Raw genomic sequence first — 17803 nt, 5'->3', positions numbered from 1 at the left:
GTCTACATCCTGCCCCTCAGAGGAAGCCCTGTCCTGTCTACATCCTGCCCCTCAGAGGAAGCCCTGTCCTGTCTACATCCTGCCCCTCAGAGGAAGCCCTGTCCTGTCTACATCCTGCCCCTCAGAGGAAGCCCTGTCCTGTCTACATCCTGCCCCTCAGAGGAAGCCCTGTCTACATCCTGCCCCTCAGAGGAAGCCCTGTCTACATCCTGCCCCTCAGAGGAAGCCCTGTCTACATCCTGCCCCTCAGAGGAAGCCCTGTCTACATCCTGCCCCTCAGAGGAAGCCCTGTCTACATCCTGCCCCTCAGAGGAAGCCCTGTCTACATCCTGCCCCTCAGAGGAAGCCCTGTCCTGTCTACATCCTGCCCCTCAGAGGAAGCCCTGTCCTGTCTACATCCTGCCCCTCAGAGGAAGCCCTGTCCTGTCTACATCCTGCCCCTCAGAGGAAGCCCTGTCCTGTCTACATCCTGCCCCTCAGAGGAAGCCCTGTCCTGTCTACATCCTGCCCCTCAGAGGAAGCCCTGTCCTGTCTACATCCTGCCCCTCAGAGGAAGCCCTGTCCTGTCTACATCCTGCCCCTCAGAGGAAGCCCTGTCCTGTCTACATCCTGCCCCTCAGAGGAAGCCCTGTCCTGTCTACATCCTGCCCCTCAGAGGAAGCCCTGTCCTGTCTACATCCTGCCCCTCAGAGGAAGCCCTGTCCTGTCTACATCCTGCCCCTCAGAGGAAGCCCTGTCCTGTCTACATCCTGCCCCTCAGAGGAAGTCCTGTCCCCAGCCTCGGGACGCCTCCACATTTATCCCACTCCAGGCTCACCGCAACCCACAGGTGAGTCCATATACTCTGCTGGCTGTCCAAGAGGCAACTAGATGCTAGCAGCTAGCAGAGATGCTGGTGATGAGGTGAAGCAGCTAGCAGAGATGCTGGTGATGAGGCGAAGCAGCTAGCAGAGATGCTGGTGATGAGGTGAAGCAGCTAGCAGAGATGCTGGTGATGAGGCGAAGCAGCTAGCAGAGGTGCTGGTGATGAGGCGAAGCAGCTAGCAGAGATGCTGGTGATGAGGCGAAGCAGCTAGCAGAGATGCTGGTGATGAGGCGAAGCAGCTAGCAGAGATGCTGGTGATGAGGTGAAGCAGCTAGCAGAGATGCTGGTGATGAGGTGAAGCAGCTAGCAGAGATGCTGGTGATGAGGTGAAGCAGCTAGCAGAGATGCTGGTGATGAGGCGAAGCAGCTAGCAGAGATGCTGGTGATGAGGTGAAGCAGCTAGCAGAGATGCTGGTGATGAGGTGAAGCAGCTAGCAGAGATGCTGGTGATGAGGCGAAGCAGCTAGCAGAGATGCTGGTGATGAGGCGAAGCAGCTAGCAGAGATGCTGGTGATGAGGCGAAGCAGCTAGCAGAGATGCTGGTGATGAGGTGAAGCAGCTAGCAGAGATGCTGGTGATGAGGTGAAGCAGCTAGCAGAGATGCTGGCGATGAGGTGAAGCAGCTAGCAGAGATGCTGGCGATGAGGTGAAGCAGCTAGCAGAGATGCTGGTGATGAGGTGAAGCAGCTAGCAGAGATGCTGGTGATGAGGTGAAGCAGCTAGCAGAGATGCTGGTGATGAGGTGAAGCAGCTAGCAGAGATGCTGGTGATGAGGTGAAGCAGCTAGCAGAGATGCTGGTGATGAGGTGAAGCAGCTAGCAGAGATGCTGGTGATGAGGTGAAGCAGCTAGCAGAGATGCTGGTGATGAGGTGAAGCAGCTAGCAGAGATGCTGGTGATGAGGTGAAGGTCAGGGCAGGTAGGATCAGTCATGCGAGGCCCAGAAAGATCTCTTCATGGGGCAGTGGGCAGGTCTCAGTAAACAAGTGTAGCAGAGGGGTGTGTGTGTGTGTGTGTGTGTGTGTGTGTGTGTGGGGGGGGGGTCCTCTGTGAAAGAAACCCTCCCAGAGGTCATAAATCAGAGGGGGGCCAGAATTTCACGCCTCTCCGCAGCCCAGCAGGCCTGCTTAAACTGGCGTAAGTGGTGTTGAATAGACTGCCACCAATACCCTGTCTGTGGTGCACACACACCCCTTTCCCGGCTTCAGCTGTGGAATGCACGTATACTCCCTCCCTCTCTCTCTCCCCCCCCTCCCTCCCTCCCTCTCTCCCCCCCCTCCCTCCCTCTCTCTCTCTAGATAAACTGCTGCACTAAATCAGGGCATAATGGGAACTAATTCCACATCAGTGTTTAAGCAGAGGAGACAGTGAGCTACCACCCTGATGATCAGCACAACTGATGTCCTCTCTCTCTCTCTGTCTCTCTGTCTCTCTGTCTGTTAGAGGAGAGCACACACACACACACACAATGATGAAGTGCCATTGTAATACGGCCTAATGACTCTATAATGCCGTACCGCTGATTCTGGTACACTTTTTCAGATACAGTCTGCTCAGTGCAGTCCAACCCTTTGAACACATAATTCCCAGGCATTTCATAGATTTATAGTGCTTCACTAAAGTAATAAATTATTGCCCAACAAATTCCTGCTGTTTAAGTCAATATCATAAAGTGGAAATAAATATCACCGGACGAGTTCTGTTCAGGATCAGTCTGAAAGGCCGTCTCCCAGGACAACAACAGGCCGCTCGTAAATCTGCTCTCTGTTTCCTGTCTGTGTCCTGACGTGAGGAACACAAGCAGGGTGTCCATCCAGTAACTCAGGACCGCTTGCGCAGACGTTTGTCAATTTCATTGAGACAGATACAAATAACTCCTTAGCCTTGTTAATTACTCTCTAAGTTGTTAAGCCATGGGAAAACAAACACTAGAATAAACTCTGATTAGCTCCGGCTAGAAGTGGCGTTTAAATAAAAACAAGCTAGTGAGGAAGATGACCAATGGACCAATGTTAAGCACATAGATATATAGAGTATAGATATAACATACAGTTAGGTCCATAAGTATTTGGACATTGACACAATTTTCATCATTTTGGCTCTGTATACCACCACAATGGATTTGAAATGAAACAATCAAAATGTGCTTTAACCCTTGTGTTATCTTCGGGTCATTCTGACCCATCAGTCATTGTGACCCACCGTCGTATTGCGACAAATTTACCGTATACAAAGACAAAGTGAAGCATTTTCTTTTAACAGCTAGGCTGTCTCAGACCCCCCACATTGCAAAGGTTAAAAGAAAATTATTTTAATTTGTTTTTGTATTGGGTAAAATTGGGTAAACACAACGATGGTTCGTTATGAACCTTTGGGTCATGTGACCCGAAGGCAGCACGAGGGTTAAGCGCAGACTTTCAGCTTTAATTTCAGAATATTTACATCCAAATCAGGTGAACGGTGTAGGAATTACAACACATTTTATATGTGCCCCCCCCCCTTTTTAAGGGACCAAAAATAATTGGACAAACTAACATAATCATAAATCTAATTGTCACTTTTAATACTTGGTTGCAAATCCTTTGCAGTCAATGACAGCCTGAAGTCTGGAACCCATAGACATCACCAGACGCTGGGTTTCGTCCCTGGTGATGCTCTGCCAGGCCTCTACTGCAACTGTCTTCAGTTCCTGCTTGTTCTTGGGGCATTTTCCCTTCAGTTTTGTCTTTAGCAAGTGAAATGCATGCTCAATTGAATTTAGGTCAGGTGATTGACTTGGCCATTGCAGAACATTCCACTTCTTTGCCTTAAAAAACTCTTTGGTTGCTTTCGCAGTACGCTTCGGGTCATTGTCCATCTGCACTGTGAAGCGCCGTCCTATGAGTTCTGAAGCATTTGGCTGAATCTGAGCAGATAATATTGCCCGAAACACTTCAGAATTCATCCTACTGCTTTTGTCAGCAGTCACATCATCGATAAATACAAGGGAACCAGTTCCATTGGCAGCCGTACATGCCCACGCCATAACACTACCTCCACCATGCTTCACTGATGAGGTGGCATGCTTTGGATCATGAGCAGTTCTTTCCCTTCTCCATACTCTTCTCTTTCTCATTCTGGTACAAGTTGATCTTGGTCTCATCTGTCCATAGGATGTTGTTCCAGAACTGTACAGGCTCTTTTAGATGTTTTTTGGCAAACTCTAATCTGGTCTTCCTGTTTTTGAGACTCACCAATGGTTTACATCTTGTGGTGAACCCTCTGTATTTACTCTGGTGAAGTCTTCTCTTAATTGTTGACTTTGACACAGATACGCCTACCTCCTGGAGAGTGTTCTTGATCTGGCCAACTGTTGTGAAGGGGTTTTTCTTCACCAGGGAAAGAATTCTTCTGTCATCCACCACAGTTGTTTTCCGTGGTCTTCCGGGTCTTTTGGTGTTGCTGAGCTCACCAGTGCGTTCTTTCTTTTTAAGAATGTACCAAACAGTTGATTTGGCCACACCTAATGTTTTTGCTATCTCTCTGATAGGTTTGTTTTGATTTTTCAGCCTAACGATGGCTTGCTTCACTGATGGTGACAGCTCTTTGGACTTCATATTGAGAGTTGACAGCAACAGATTCCAAACACAAATACCATACTTGAAATGAACTCTAGACCTTTTATCTGCTCCTTGTCAATGAAATAACGAACTCCCATGAGGGAATAACATACACCTGGCCATGGAACAGCTGAGCAGCCAATTGTCCAATTACTTTTGGTCCCTTAAAAAGGGGGGGGCCACATATAAAATGTATTGTAATTCCTACACCGTTCACCTGATTTGGATGTAAATACCCTGAAATTAAAGCTGAAAGTCTGCACTTAAAGCACATCTTGATTGTTTCATTTCAAATCCACTGTGGTGGTATACAGAGCCAAAATGATGAAAATTGTGTCAATGTCCAAATACTTATGGACCTAACTGTAGATATATAGAGTATATTTATAACATAGATATATAGCGTATATTTATAACATAGAATATATTTATAACATAGATATATAAAGTATAGATATAACAGATATAGAGTATATTTATAACAAACAGAGTATATTTATAACATAGATATATAGCGTATATTTATAACATAGATATATAGCGTATATTTATAACAGAGTATATTTATAACAGATATATAAAGTATAGATATAACAGATAGAGTATATTTATAACATAAATATAAAGTATATTTATAACATAGATAGGGCCTAGCTCAGTCTGGGTGTGTGTGTGTGTGTGTGTGTGTGTGTGTCCGTGTGTGTGTGTGTGTGTGTCCAGGTCATCCCAGGCCACAAGGCCCATGAGGGCTCCTTGCTGAGAGCTGGCAAGGTCAGGCTCTCCTTTGTACTGTTACCAGACACAGCAGCCAGGCAGGGACACTGCATGCCAAGCCCTTTAGCTGTGCCATACCAGTGTGTGTGTGTGTGTGTCTGTGTGTGGAAATGCCCCTCGACACCACCCAGGTCATCATGACTGAGATGAGGGGTGTGACCCAGCCCAGCCCAGCCAAGCACAGCCCAGCCAAGCACAGCCCAGCCCAGCCCAGCCCAGCCAGGCTCATTAATAAGCACACTATTCTGCTCACCACTTCTGCAAACAAATCACTCTCTCCTAAACTCATTACCAGCACAACAATCAGCCCTTCACACCTCTCTTGAGCTAAATTAGTTCATTTAAGAAACTAAAACTTACACGCAAAAAGAAACGGGTCCAACCGAACAGACTTTATTAAATTAGTCGCATTCCAAAACAAACTAAATAACTTTTAATCTTAGAAATGTGTCCAGGAACAGCAGTGTTGTGTATAAGGGTGCGCTGCTCATTATGCTGAAGCTAAACTACTAGCCTTATCAGCCGTGACTGGGGGGCAGGGGGGGCTGGGAGGGTCCTGGGGGGGTCCTTACAGAGACGCAATGTGAGTGTTCTCCCTCACGTCCCTCCCCCAGTGTGAGGCTGCTCAGAGGGGGCCAGCTGATAACAGGCCGCTGCTGATAACAGGCCTGCAGAGACACTCTGGATTAGCTACCTCCTTACACCAGCTACTGGTCAGGGACGTCCCCTGGCCGGCCAGCCAGCCAGCCAGCACCCCCCCTCAGAGCCAGTCATACACCAGCCAGCACCCCCCCCCCCCCCTCAGAGCCAGTCATACACCAGCCAGCACCCCCCCCCCCCCCCCCTCAGAGCCAGTCATACACCAGCCAGCACCCCCCCCCTCAGAGCCAGTCATACACCAGCCAGCACCCCCCCCCCTCAGAGCCAGTCATACACCAGCCAGCACCCCCCCCCTCAGAGCCAGTCATACACCAGCCAGCACCCCCCCCCCCTCAGAGCCAGTCATACACCAGCCAGCACCCCCCCCCGCCCCCCCTCAGAGCCAGTCATACACCAGCCAGCACCCCCCCCCCCCCTCAGAGCCAGTCATACACCAGCCAGCACCCCCCCCCTCAGAGCCAGTCATACACCAGCCAGCACCCCCCCCCCCCCCCCTCAGCCAGCCTGCCAGCCAGCCAGGATGTTCTGGTAGTCTGAGTGTGGCTTCACATAAACCACTACGACCATGAGCAGAGACAAACCTCTCATCTATCTGGTAACTGCTGAGCTGAAGTGCTGATAACCAAGATTCTATGCTTGTCTTCAGCCCTGGGTCTCTTTGGGCTTCAGGCAGTTAACCAGACCTCAATGGGCTGGTTCAGACGTTCCTACAGAACACTGACAGGAGTCTCGTCCATGTTCTGAGGTTCCTGCTACATAAAGAACATGAAGCTCATCTGGGTCAGAGGTGCTGCTACATCAAGAACATGAAGCTCACCTGGGTCTGAGGTTCTGTTACATCAAGAACATGAAGCTCACCTGGGTCTGAGGTTCTGCTACATCAAGAACATGAAGCTCACCTGGGTCTGAGGTTCTGTTACATCAAGAACATGAAGCTCACCTGGGTCTGAGGTTCTGTTACATCAAGAACATGAAGCTCACCTGGGTCTGAGGTTCTGTTACATCAAGAACATGAAGCTCACCTGGGTCTGAGGTTCTGTTACATCAAGAACATGAAGCTCACCTGGGTCTGAGGTTCTGCTACATCAAGAACATGAAGCTCACCTGGTTCCTCCGAACAGGATGATGCGATCTCCCACCATGCAACAGCACTGTCTCCTCCTGGGACATGGGCCTTTTCCTCGGGGGTCCACCTTCCTCCAGGAGAACGCCTCTGCAGACACACACAACAAATCAATATTCAGTCGTGGACTAAGGATCAGTAGGGAATGTGTTTCTTCACCATGGGACAGAGCACTCTGAAGGCCAGCCTGTCTCTGTATGAGGTTCTGAATAACATCTTCAGAGCTAGCTGACAGATCGAGGTGGAAGGCTTTGTTGCTGCGTTTGGAAATACCTAGCTGGTTATTGTTACATAAACCTGCTCCACTCACAATTGTGTCTGGCATCCATTCAGCTCCTCTCTCTATATAGCGCGCACACACACACACACACACACACACACACACACACACACACACACACACACACACACACACACACACACACACACACACACACACACACACACACACACACACACACAACTTGGGAGGGGGGGGGGAGCTGTATGCCAGAAGACAAAAAGAGGAGTTTTCAACTCAAAAGTTAGAAAACAGCAGGTGGCTCCTCCCTCCTCTTCCCTGTGTACGTGAGGGGGTTCTCTCCATCCCTCCATATAAGGACGGAAGCTCCTCACACACTGTCCACGGCGTCATTACGTCTCCATGGCAACAGGCCCTCCAGTCCCTGCAAGGACATTGCCGTGGAGAGGCCTGCACGGCCCTCTGGTGGACAGCATTTGTACTGCAGGCATGATGGGCAGCATGTCCACCCTCCCTTTTCCTCTTGTGAGATCTGCTCTGCTCCTCAGAGCAGGCAGGGATGGTGGTGATCAAGCTCTGCTCCTCAGAGCAGGCAGGGATGGTGGTGATCAAGCTCTGCTCCTCAGAGCAGGCAGGGATGGTGGTGATCAGCTCTGCTGTGAGAGACATGTCTACATGTCCCTCTCTCCTGGAGAGCTGGGAGGAACTGGGTCAAGATGAACCAGCGCTGTGCTGAGCTGCGCTCCCTCAACAGAAGGTGCACAGAGTACAATGCATCAAACAGCCAGACAGACTTGTCAACCAATCAGGAGACAGCTCCGCAGTGCTGTCTGTGATGGGCTGGGGTGGGTGAGCAGGGAAGGTTCTACGATGGGCTGGCGGAAGGTTCCTCACCTGGGTTAAACTTCCAAAGGTCGTTGAAGTGGCGGTCCAGGCGGGCATTGTAGCCTCCAAATATGTAGAGCTCCCCATCACACGAGACTAGGGGGCGGGGGGGGGGGGGGGCAGTCAGAAACAGAAAAGAGATTTTGAAAAAACATTGTATTGAAAAAGTGGTCTAGTAATGTATAGTCATGTATTACTATTTACTACCTGACAAAAAAAACATTCTGAACTACAGAACATTTCTAAATAGCAATTCAAATGAAACAAAACACATTTTCACAAATTGTTGGAAGCAGGCATTACGACTGCTTGCCTGTTGCCCACTGTATGCATCATAACAGAAAATTAGATACAAAAGAAATGACCCTGTTGAGCCACTGTTGAACATTTGAGTGCCAGTTATGTAGACGGCTTGGCACGAGCTAGCCTTAACCAATCATGAGGCACCAGCTAGCCTTAACCAATCATGAGGCACCAGCTAGCCTTAACCAATTATGAGGCACCAACTAGCCTTAACCAATCATGAGGCACCAGCTAGCCTTAACCAATCATGAGGCACCAGCTAGCCTTAACCAATCATGAGGCACCAGCTAGCCTGAACTAATCATGAGGCACCAGCTAGCCTTAACCAATCATGAGGCACGAGCTAGCCTTAACCATTCATGAGGCCCGAGCTAGCCTTAACCAATCATGAGGAACAAGCTAGCCTTAACCAATCATGAGGCAAGGCTGGCTGCCTCCATTACGCAACACTGCTTCTTCAACAGGACACAAACGCACCAGGAGAGACTGGAAGGTCACACTGCCTCGGCAGCAGCTGGGTGTTTAGAATGACATCATAAAAGTAAGAAAGCTGGAAAATGAGTGCAGACGGTTGTCCTGTTTATGAACCTATCACAGCCTCCTTGAAAAGTAACAGCTTTTATTTCGGACTGTTTGTAATTCAAGGTGCTTCGCAACGCTGAACTCCAATTAGACCTCAATGAAAGTTTAAAGGTACAAAAATATGAAATAAGACCTTGCTGCCAAACTCTTTCAGAAATGTTTAAATGAGCATGAAATAGTAATAAAGTGTATTAATGCCTGTGTCTGTGCTGTGTGTATATGTGTGTGTGTGTGTCTCACAGGCTGAGTGGCTGCGTCTTCCCTCAGGCAGTAGTTGTGCAGAGGGTGTGTTGAGCCAGCAGCTGGTCTCTGTGTCGAACACCTTGATCTTGTTGCAGTAGATCTCGTTGTTGGAGTGGAAGGGACCGAAGCGGTCCGCTCGGCCTCCAAATACAAACATTTTAGTCCCGATGATGGTGGCAGAGTGGAAGTCTCTCCATCGTGCCGGGGTTCCCTGAGGGAACACACACACATCATCAGTCATTACGTTCCTCCAGAGGGCTTCAGTAACCTCATCCTCATCCACAGCCCAGCTCAATAGCCTAACCCTGATCTTGGAGGCTTAACCCCCTGTCTTAAACCTGAGGTGACGAGTCTCGGTGTAATCCTGGACTCAGATTTGAATTTCAACTCTCACATTAATAAAGTGACCAAAACAGCTTTCTTTCACCTGAGGAATATAGCAAAGGTACGACCATTCATAAACCAAAATGATGCAGAGAAGTTAATTCATGCTTTTATATCCAGCCGGCTGGACTACTGTAACGCACTTTTCACTGGTATTCCCAAGAAAACCACTGAAAGACTACAGCTCATTCAAAATTCTGCAGCTAGATTATTAACCAAAACTAAAAGGAGAGAACACATTAGTCCTGTCCTAGCTACTTTACACTGGCTCCCTGTTACCTTCAGAATTGACTTTAAGGTCCTTTTCCTCACATACAAAGCTCTACACGGACAAGGACCTAGCTACATTGCTAACTCCTTTGCTAACTCCTTTATAAACTACACACCAGCTAGAACACTGCGATCATCAAATGCAGGCCTATTAGAGGTCACCAGAAGCAGTCATAAGAAGATTGGTGATTCAGCCTTTGTCAATTACGCCCCAAAACTATGGAACAAATTACCCATAAATATTAGGGAAGCAAACACTAGACATTTTTAAAAGACAGCTTAAAACCTACCTTTTTACCGAAGCATTTAATTAATTTGATCTCAAAAGGGTTTTCCTACTTTTATTAATTATATTATTGTTACTTTTAAGATGCATGTTTAAAGTTGGTTTCTCTCTTGAACAGAGATCTTATTGGGATTTTTATTTTTGTTTGAATTGTTTATCACTTGTATTATTGTTTTTATTGATTTTATGTAAAGCACCTTGAGCTGCAATTCTTGTATGAAATGTGCTATATAAATAAAGTCTTACTTACTTACTGATCTGCACACCCTGATCTATACACCCTGATCTGCACACCCTGATCTGCACACCCTGATCTGCACACCCTGATCTGCACACCCTGATCTGCACACCCTGATCTGTACACCCTGATCTGCACACCCTGATCTGCACACCCTGATCTGCACACCCTGATCTGCACACCCTGATCTGCACACCCTGATCTGCCCACCCTGATCTGTACACCCTGATCTGCACACCCTGATCTGCACACCCTGATCTGCACACCCTGATCTGCACACCCTGATCTGCACACCCTGATCTGCACACCCTGATCTGCCCACCCTGATCTGTACACCCTGATCTGCACACCCTGATCTGTACACTGCTCAGCAGGAGCCAAGGTATAATCCCACCTTTCTGAGATCCTGCAGATGAATAAGAGCCATAAGCCTGGCAGTGTGAGCAGGTGCAGGAGGAAGATAGCTGGCAGAAACCCTGTTCTCTCACCTCATGAGAGCTGCAGGTAAACAGCGCCATCTAGTAGGCATGGGAGGTACACGCAGGTCTAGCCCACAGCATACAGCTGAAGACCGAAACTTCAAGGTTTCTAAAAACACTGAGCACATTCAGATCCGGAACTCAAACTAAACCGCTTGTTTGAGTCCAACCCTTGAACTTTGTTTGAGAAACAAATAACAGGATTAGTGTAGGGGTTCCTGGACTGGCCAAGTCAACATGAATGTGTTTTATAACCGAACTGCAGAGAGATGAAAGTCAAACCAGGGAGACACAGGCCCTCGCTCTCTTTAGTGTAACCATGACGATGTATCGCTACCATACTCAGCAGAGTTTGTCGTAATTTTTTGGGCCATTTGTCCTTCAAAAAAAGTTTCTAAAAAGTTTTTTTTCTTTATTTTTTTCCTAAAGGTTTTTAAAAAGGTTTGGTAAAAAAGGTTTTAAAAAAGAAGTTCAAAAGGTAGTTTTATTTATATATATATAAATATATATATATAAAGTTTTGAAAGGTTGAAAAAAGTATTGATATACCCAGTATTGACAACCTCAGCAGATGCATGGTCAGCACAGAGGGATAGAACCTTCAACAGGACAAATCAACAACACATCGAGTCACATGTGCAGATGAACCCTAACAGACAGCCAATCCTACGGTAATCTGCATGTTGATGAAAATGACAGGAGTTGACTGTGGAGCACTGATTCTGCAAGCCATCTGTGACAAACCCAATTCTGGTGCTGGACACACCCCCCTGAGTGGACTGGTGCTGGACACACCCCCCTGAGTGGACTGGTGCTGGACACACCCCTGAGTGGACTGGTGCTCCATATGACCAGCAGCATTCACCTCCAGGTAACCTGACTATCATACAGGCATGTTGAGCTGCAGAGGAACAGCAGAGCTCCAGGCTGGGGTATAATCCCCTGCCAGGCTCTTAGTCCTTGGCTGCGGTCCAGACAACCGCTTTAGGAGACGGGAAAGAGCCACTCTCTGTATCCAGTCAATAAGACCCCTGTACACTACTTTACATCAAACGATAATGAACCCCAACGACTTGCACGACCCTCAATCCTGCTTGGACACCTGGCACCCTGCCCTGAAACGTTTAAAGCAGCAAGAGAGAACCCCACAGCAGAAACACATCAGGTTTGGTGTTGGTGTTGCATCAAGTAGGGGAACCTGCCCCAACTCACTCTGGCGTTGATGAGAGACCAGGCCATGGTGGTGGTGTCCAGCTTGTGGATGTCGTTGGAGAAGCAGTCGGCCTGGAGGATAGATGAGAGGTGATCAGACCGGGGCGGAGAGGGCCGCGGCCGTCCGCAGGGGAACACAGCTCAGCAAGGACTCACCAGCTGCTCATAGCCCCCGAAGATGAACATGGCCTTGCCCATGACGCAGGCAGAGTGGCCGTCACGAGCCCCAGGCACCGTCCCCGAGATCTTGGGAGTGAACCACCTGTGGCTGTCTGATGACACACACAGAGCGCATCATCCCATAGCAGTGGCAGAGACACCCAGACTACATCTAATGTGCTGTTGGTAATCACTCTGGAGATATATATATAGAGATAGAGAGAAAGATATATATATATATATACACAAAGATCTAGATATATAGAAATATCTCTATAGAGATATATAGAAATATATATGAGATATATAGCGTTAGGTAGCAAGAAACAGGTATAGAAATAGATACAAATAGATATGAGATATAGAGGTAGCTAGAGAGATAGTCTTCGTTTTTATCTCTATTTCTATAATAGAGAGAGATCGAGAGAGTGTGAGTGTGTGTAGAGAAGTAACATCTGATCAGACTCCTATTTCCTTTTGGATTTGAGTTCATCAAAGCCCCAGCAGGTGGGGCAGGGCTGCTTGTGTGGTTTGGTCCTGGTTGCATGTTGCAGCTAGCGATGCAGAGGGCTTACTTCAGTAGCAACAGCAAGCCGCCGTTAAGGCAAACAGGAAGTGAGTTGGACCCCAGGTGTCGGGGGAGGTTACTCACTGACGTCGAAGGCGTAGAGCACGTTGCAGGCTCCCTCTGTGTCGTTCCTGCCTCCCCAGATGTAGATGGTGTCCTCCAGCAGCACGGCTGTGTGGCCGTAACGCATGTAGGGAACCTCCCTGGCATGCTCACGACCGCCGGTTCTCACCGGGGGGAGCTTCATCCAGCGGAGAGACACTGGGGAGGAGGAGGAGGGAGGGGAGAGGGGAGGAGGAGGAGGGAGGGGAGGAGGAGGAGGGAGGGGAGAGGGGAGGAGGAGGAGGGAGGGGAGGAGGAGGAGGGAGGGGAGAGGGGAGGAGGAGGAGGGAGGGGAGGAGGGAGGGGAGAGGGGAGGAGGGAGGGGAGGAGGAGGGAGGGGAGGAGGAGGAGGGAGGGGAGGAGGAGGAGGGAGGGGAGAGGGGAGGAGGAGGAGGGAGGGGAGGAGGAGGAGGGAGGGGAGAGGGGAGGAGGGAGGGGAGGAGGAGGGAGGGGAGAGGGGAGGAGGGAGGGGAGGAGGAGGGAGGGGAGGAGGAGGAGGGAGGGAGGATCACTTTTCATGTACTCAATTTAGTTTGTAAAACTAAACTTACTTTAGACCTTTGACAAACCAACTGACAAATACATATACATATACATATACATATATATATATAGTTTTACAAACTAAATTGGGCACAGGGGCACATATGTGAATATGATTATTAATCGTTACATAAATGATTACAAATTAATCACATTTCAGACATTTAGCCCTAAAACATTTATCCAAATGTCAATGGCCTTTCTGATAACTTGAGGAGGCAAGTGACTACAGCTAACAGGCAAGTGAGGACAAAGTCCAGCTGTTACATTGAGTTCTTCCACATGCAAAACCACTGATGTTGGAACTGTTATGGGTGAACACACATTATTTGAGTAATGGAAAACCCAAATTAATGATAAACAAAGTAACAAACAAAAAAATATTTTAAAAAGTTTGCTTTGAGATGAAGGATCATGACTTCACGGTCTATGACCAAACATCTCATTAACAACTTTACTAGCAGTACTGCAGCCTGCTTGAACATAAAAGTGGAGGGAAAAAAATAGAAAAAAATCAATGTCCACACACATCAAAGTCCATGGATGCCACGCTACAGAGCTGACATCAGGAGGGCAGCAGAAACACACAATAACATTTGCATTACAATCACAGGGTCGGCATCTAATCAGAGAGCAACAGCAGGTCTTTCATAGGCTACGCAGAAATACAAACACCATGACACTGGTAGAGTTGTTAAAGGTTGTGAGAAGAAAAAATAAATGGTAATGTTTGGAGACAAAGCCAGTTAGCCTTTCATTCTGAGGAGAAAAGCAGGTTAGTGTTATAAACCAGACAGCGCTCCTCTCTCTGAAGACATGGACTAGGCCTTGACATCTGGGCTCAGAAGCACCTGTTTGGCAGCGTACGCCAGCAACAGATGGCCACAGGAACATGGGGATGTTATAGTAAGCCTCAAATGTGGTGGAGTTTAAACAGTCATTTCCTGCATTTCTCCACTGATCCTGTTCCCCTGTAAACAACATCAGACATGCAGAACCCACAGCCTCCACCCTCCATCTAACACACAGCCTCCACCCTCCATCTAACACACAGCCTCCACCCTGCATCTAACCCACAGCCTCCACCCTCCATCTAACACACAGCCTCCACCCTGCATCTAACCCACAGCCTCCACCCTCCATCTAACCCACAGCCTCCACCCTGCATCTAACACACAGCCTCCACCCTCCATCTAACCCACAGCCTCCACCCTCCATCTAACACACAGCCTCCACCCTCCATCTAACACACAGCCTCCACCCTCCATCTAACCCACAGCCTCCACCCTCCATCTAACACACAGCCTCCACCCTCCATCTAACACACAGCCTCCACCCTGCATCTAACACACAGCCTCCACCCTCCATCTAACCCACAGCCTCCACCCTCCATCTAACACACAGCCTCCACCCTGCATCTAACCCACAGCCTCCACCCTGCATCTAACACACAGCCTCCACCCTCCATCTAACACACAGCCTCCACCCTCCATCTAACACACAGCCTCCACCCTCCATCTAACCCACAGCCTCCACCCTCCATCTAACACACAGCCTCCACCCTCCATCTAACACACAGCCTCCACCCTCCATCTAACACACAGCCTCCACCCTCCATCTAACCCACAGCCTCCACCCTCCATCTAACACACAGCCTCCACCCTCCATCTAACACACAGCCTCCACCCTCCATCTAACACACAGCCTCCACCCTCCATCTAACACACAGCCTCCACCCTCCATCTAACCCACAGCCTCCACCCTCCATCTAACACACAGCCTCCACCCTGCATCTAACACACAGACTCAGCTGACATCTACCATCAGGACGAAAATACAAAAACCAAAGGAGACACCTGTCACCTCCCGCGCCCCGCTCACCGGTGTTGAAGACGTGGACGTCGATCTGTCGTAGCGTCTCGTAGTCCTCCCCAGAACAGTAGCCCCCGAAGGAGTACACCTTGTGGCCCACGGCCACGGCTGCATGGTTCACTCTCCGCGGGCCTCCTTCCAGGTGCACCGTCCAGCGCAACATCCCACACTCCAGCACCTCCCTGCTGCCTCAGACCATCACTGTCCCATCTGCCCGGGTGCCAGGGAGGCACTTCTGAGAGACCTGCCACGCCACGGGGGAGGAGGAGGGGAGCAGAGAGGGAAGGGTTAGCAGAGGTCAGAAGGTCATCTGAGAGTTACGCAGAGAGGGAACTGTTAGTCCTGCAAGGCTCCCATCAACTATGCTCTGCTGTTGTTGACAGGCACTCAAACCCCTGCATTATCTGAGCAGGGAGGGTATTTTAGGAGGCGTCTATGCTTAGGCTACACCTACAGCCCTCTACGGCTTCATGTTCAACCATATCCTTGTTCCCTCCCCTGTGATGGAACACTGCTTAAAATAGGAACACATAAAAACATGTAAGCCTTGACCATTTGGTTAGACAGCATCCTTCCTTGAAAAGGCAACTGCTTGGCTGAGCAAAGCATGTCCTTTTAATTTTTTCATTAAAAGAATCATTTAAATTTTAAAATGTTCACGAAGTAACGCAACAATTAAGATGTCAAACAGAAACACCCAGTGTTAGGATTAGGGGAAAAATGCAACCTACAACACAACGAAGACTGCAAACTAAGAGGATCAGAGACCTGCCATAAACAGCTGAAGGGTTTTCATAAATCCAAGCAACACAAGTATTTTCCTTTATCCTAGCCGAGTGGTGGAAGAGCACAGACTACGGCCAGCGAGAGAGTGGAAGCGCGAGAGGAAGCGCGAGAGTAAGGGAGCATGATAGACGTGTCATACTGGGTAAAAGAGATAAAGACTGCCAAAAAGAGAAAGAAGTGACTGTCAGAAACTCAATAGCTCTTGGTATCAGAAGCACACTGACACCTGTCTGGACAATGTTGCATACTCGAGCAATGTCGAAGACAGCTAACTTTAGTCTCTCGAACTAACAGACACCTTCCTTCTCTATAGAGCAGATAAGGACCAATCAATCATGCAAACACAGTCTGCACATTCAAAAAATATAGCTATATAAGTAGATTGATAATTGAAGCCTATACTGTCGTGGAGGCCAAAAACAAACATTATTACCTATGCCATGACATAAACCGTAAAATTCAAATACATTGACTGAATGATCTACACATATGAAAGTTTCAAGCTGTCATGTTAAAACTGTAAGGTCCTGACAGTTCAGCTAATGCTAGCTAGCCTACGACAACTTGGCTAACCGGCTATCTGACACATGCAGACTACCTAACCTCTGATATACCAACTGTTCCAAAAACCTCTGACCTTTTGTTTGCTCTTAAAAATAAACTCTCCAAGGACTATTTATGCAGACCTCTCTATTTCAAGCACAAAGCTGAGCATCAAAACATCTCTGAAGAGAACCGTATAGTACTGTATATCTTGCTAGCTAGCCCTAGCTGCTACTAGCTGACAATCTGGCTGGCTCATTTGCTAGCGCTGGTAGCTATGGAAGGCAGATAGGCTAGCTAGTAGTAGTACAGTAGATAGCAAGCTAACTAGTGGCCAATGTTGAATTGTATTATGTCAGACAACTACAACTAAACATTGACAACTAAATGTTCGATAGCTACCTTGTTAACTTTCATTCACTTTCTGGAGGGCTTGTCAGTTGTTTTCTTAATAACATATAGATTAGCGTGGTGTAGCTAGAGTGAGAGACAGTTTGCTAACATTAGCTAGCTATAAGCGAGGAAAGGTTACTTTGTTATGGGTCTCGGAACAAAATCCACTCACATGACCAGGGTGCGCTAGCTATGCTAGTAAATCAACAAACCATAACTTAAACGTGGGTAACGATGAAAACAAAGACATCGGTAGATGTTCTCATCTGTTTTGGAAGCACAAGCAAGTATCGATATCATAACCTCAAGGTGAAGTGCAGTAGATAAGATCAATCTGGGTAGTCTCCCGACGGACCGGCGTGCACACCAGTACCCTAAACGAATATCCCAGATATGCCAGTTATGTCAGCGGGCTGCCAAACAACTAACTACATGTAGCTAGTTATCCAGCTAGCAACCGTCCCTAGATGACAACCAACACAAGAAAGCTATTAAAACATACCTGATCAAAATGCACAAGTGCATGTATGTGCTAATAAAAGTATAGCCGGGGTTACCTTGGAGCGAGGCGTAGCTTTCAAGCGAGACGGTGCGATCCACTCCCTTTGCGGGCCTGGTGACGTTTGTTTACGGTGAATAATTAGTTTATAAATGTCCACGTTCAATCAAACCAAAAAATAACGAACAAGCTCAT

At 48.1% G+C, this 17803-nt stretch overlaps 1 protein-coding gene across 1 annotated transcript in view; it reads right to left on the bottom strand.

The window, feature by feature from the left end:
• klhdc3 (kelch domain containing 3) overlaps positions 1 to 15690 on the bottom strand; it is a 28696-nt gene extending 13006 nt beyond the window's left edge. Inside the window, exons 1-7 of the mRNA XM_062464425.1 lie at positions 15397 to 15690; positions 12955 to 13131; positions 12300 to 12415; positions 12144 to 12215; positions 9272 to 9485; positions 8156 to 8242; positions 7002 to 7110 (exon numbers count right to left, since the gene is read on the bottom strand). Coding sequence (XP_062320409.1) covers positions 7002 to 7110; positions 8156 to 8242; positions 9272 to 9485; positions 12144 to 12215; positions 12300 to 12415; positions 12955 to 13131; positions 15397 to 15550 — 929 coding nt within the window. The 5' untranslated portion in view covers positions 15551 to 15690. The remainder of the gene's footprint in view (positions 1 to 7001; positions 7111 to 8155; positions 8243 to 9271; positions 9486 to 12143; positions 12216 to 12299; positions 12416 to 12954; positions 13132 to 15396) is intronic.
• Between the last annotated feature and the right edge of the window lie 2113 nt (positions 15691 to 17803).

This window comes from Osmerus eperlanus, chromosome 6, assembly GCF_963692335.1.
Source record: "Osmerus eperlanus chromosome 6, fOsmEpe2.1, whole genome shotgun sequence".
NCBI lineage: Eukaryota > Metazoa > Chordata > Actinopteri > Osmeriformes > Osmeridae > Osmerus > Osmerus eperlanus.
The sequence above is the reverse complement of the archived record's forward strand: the minus strand, read 5'-3'. Positions and strand labels throughout refer to the sequence as shown.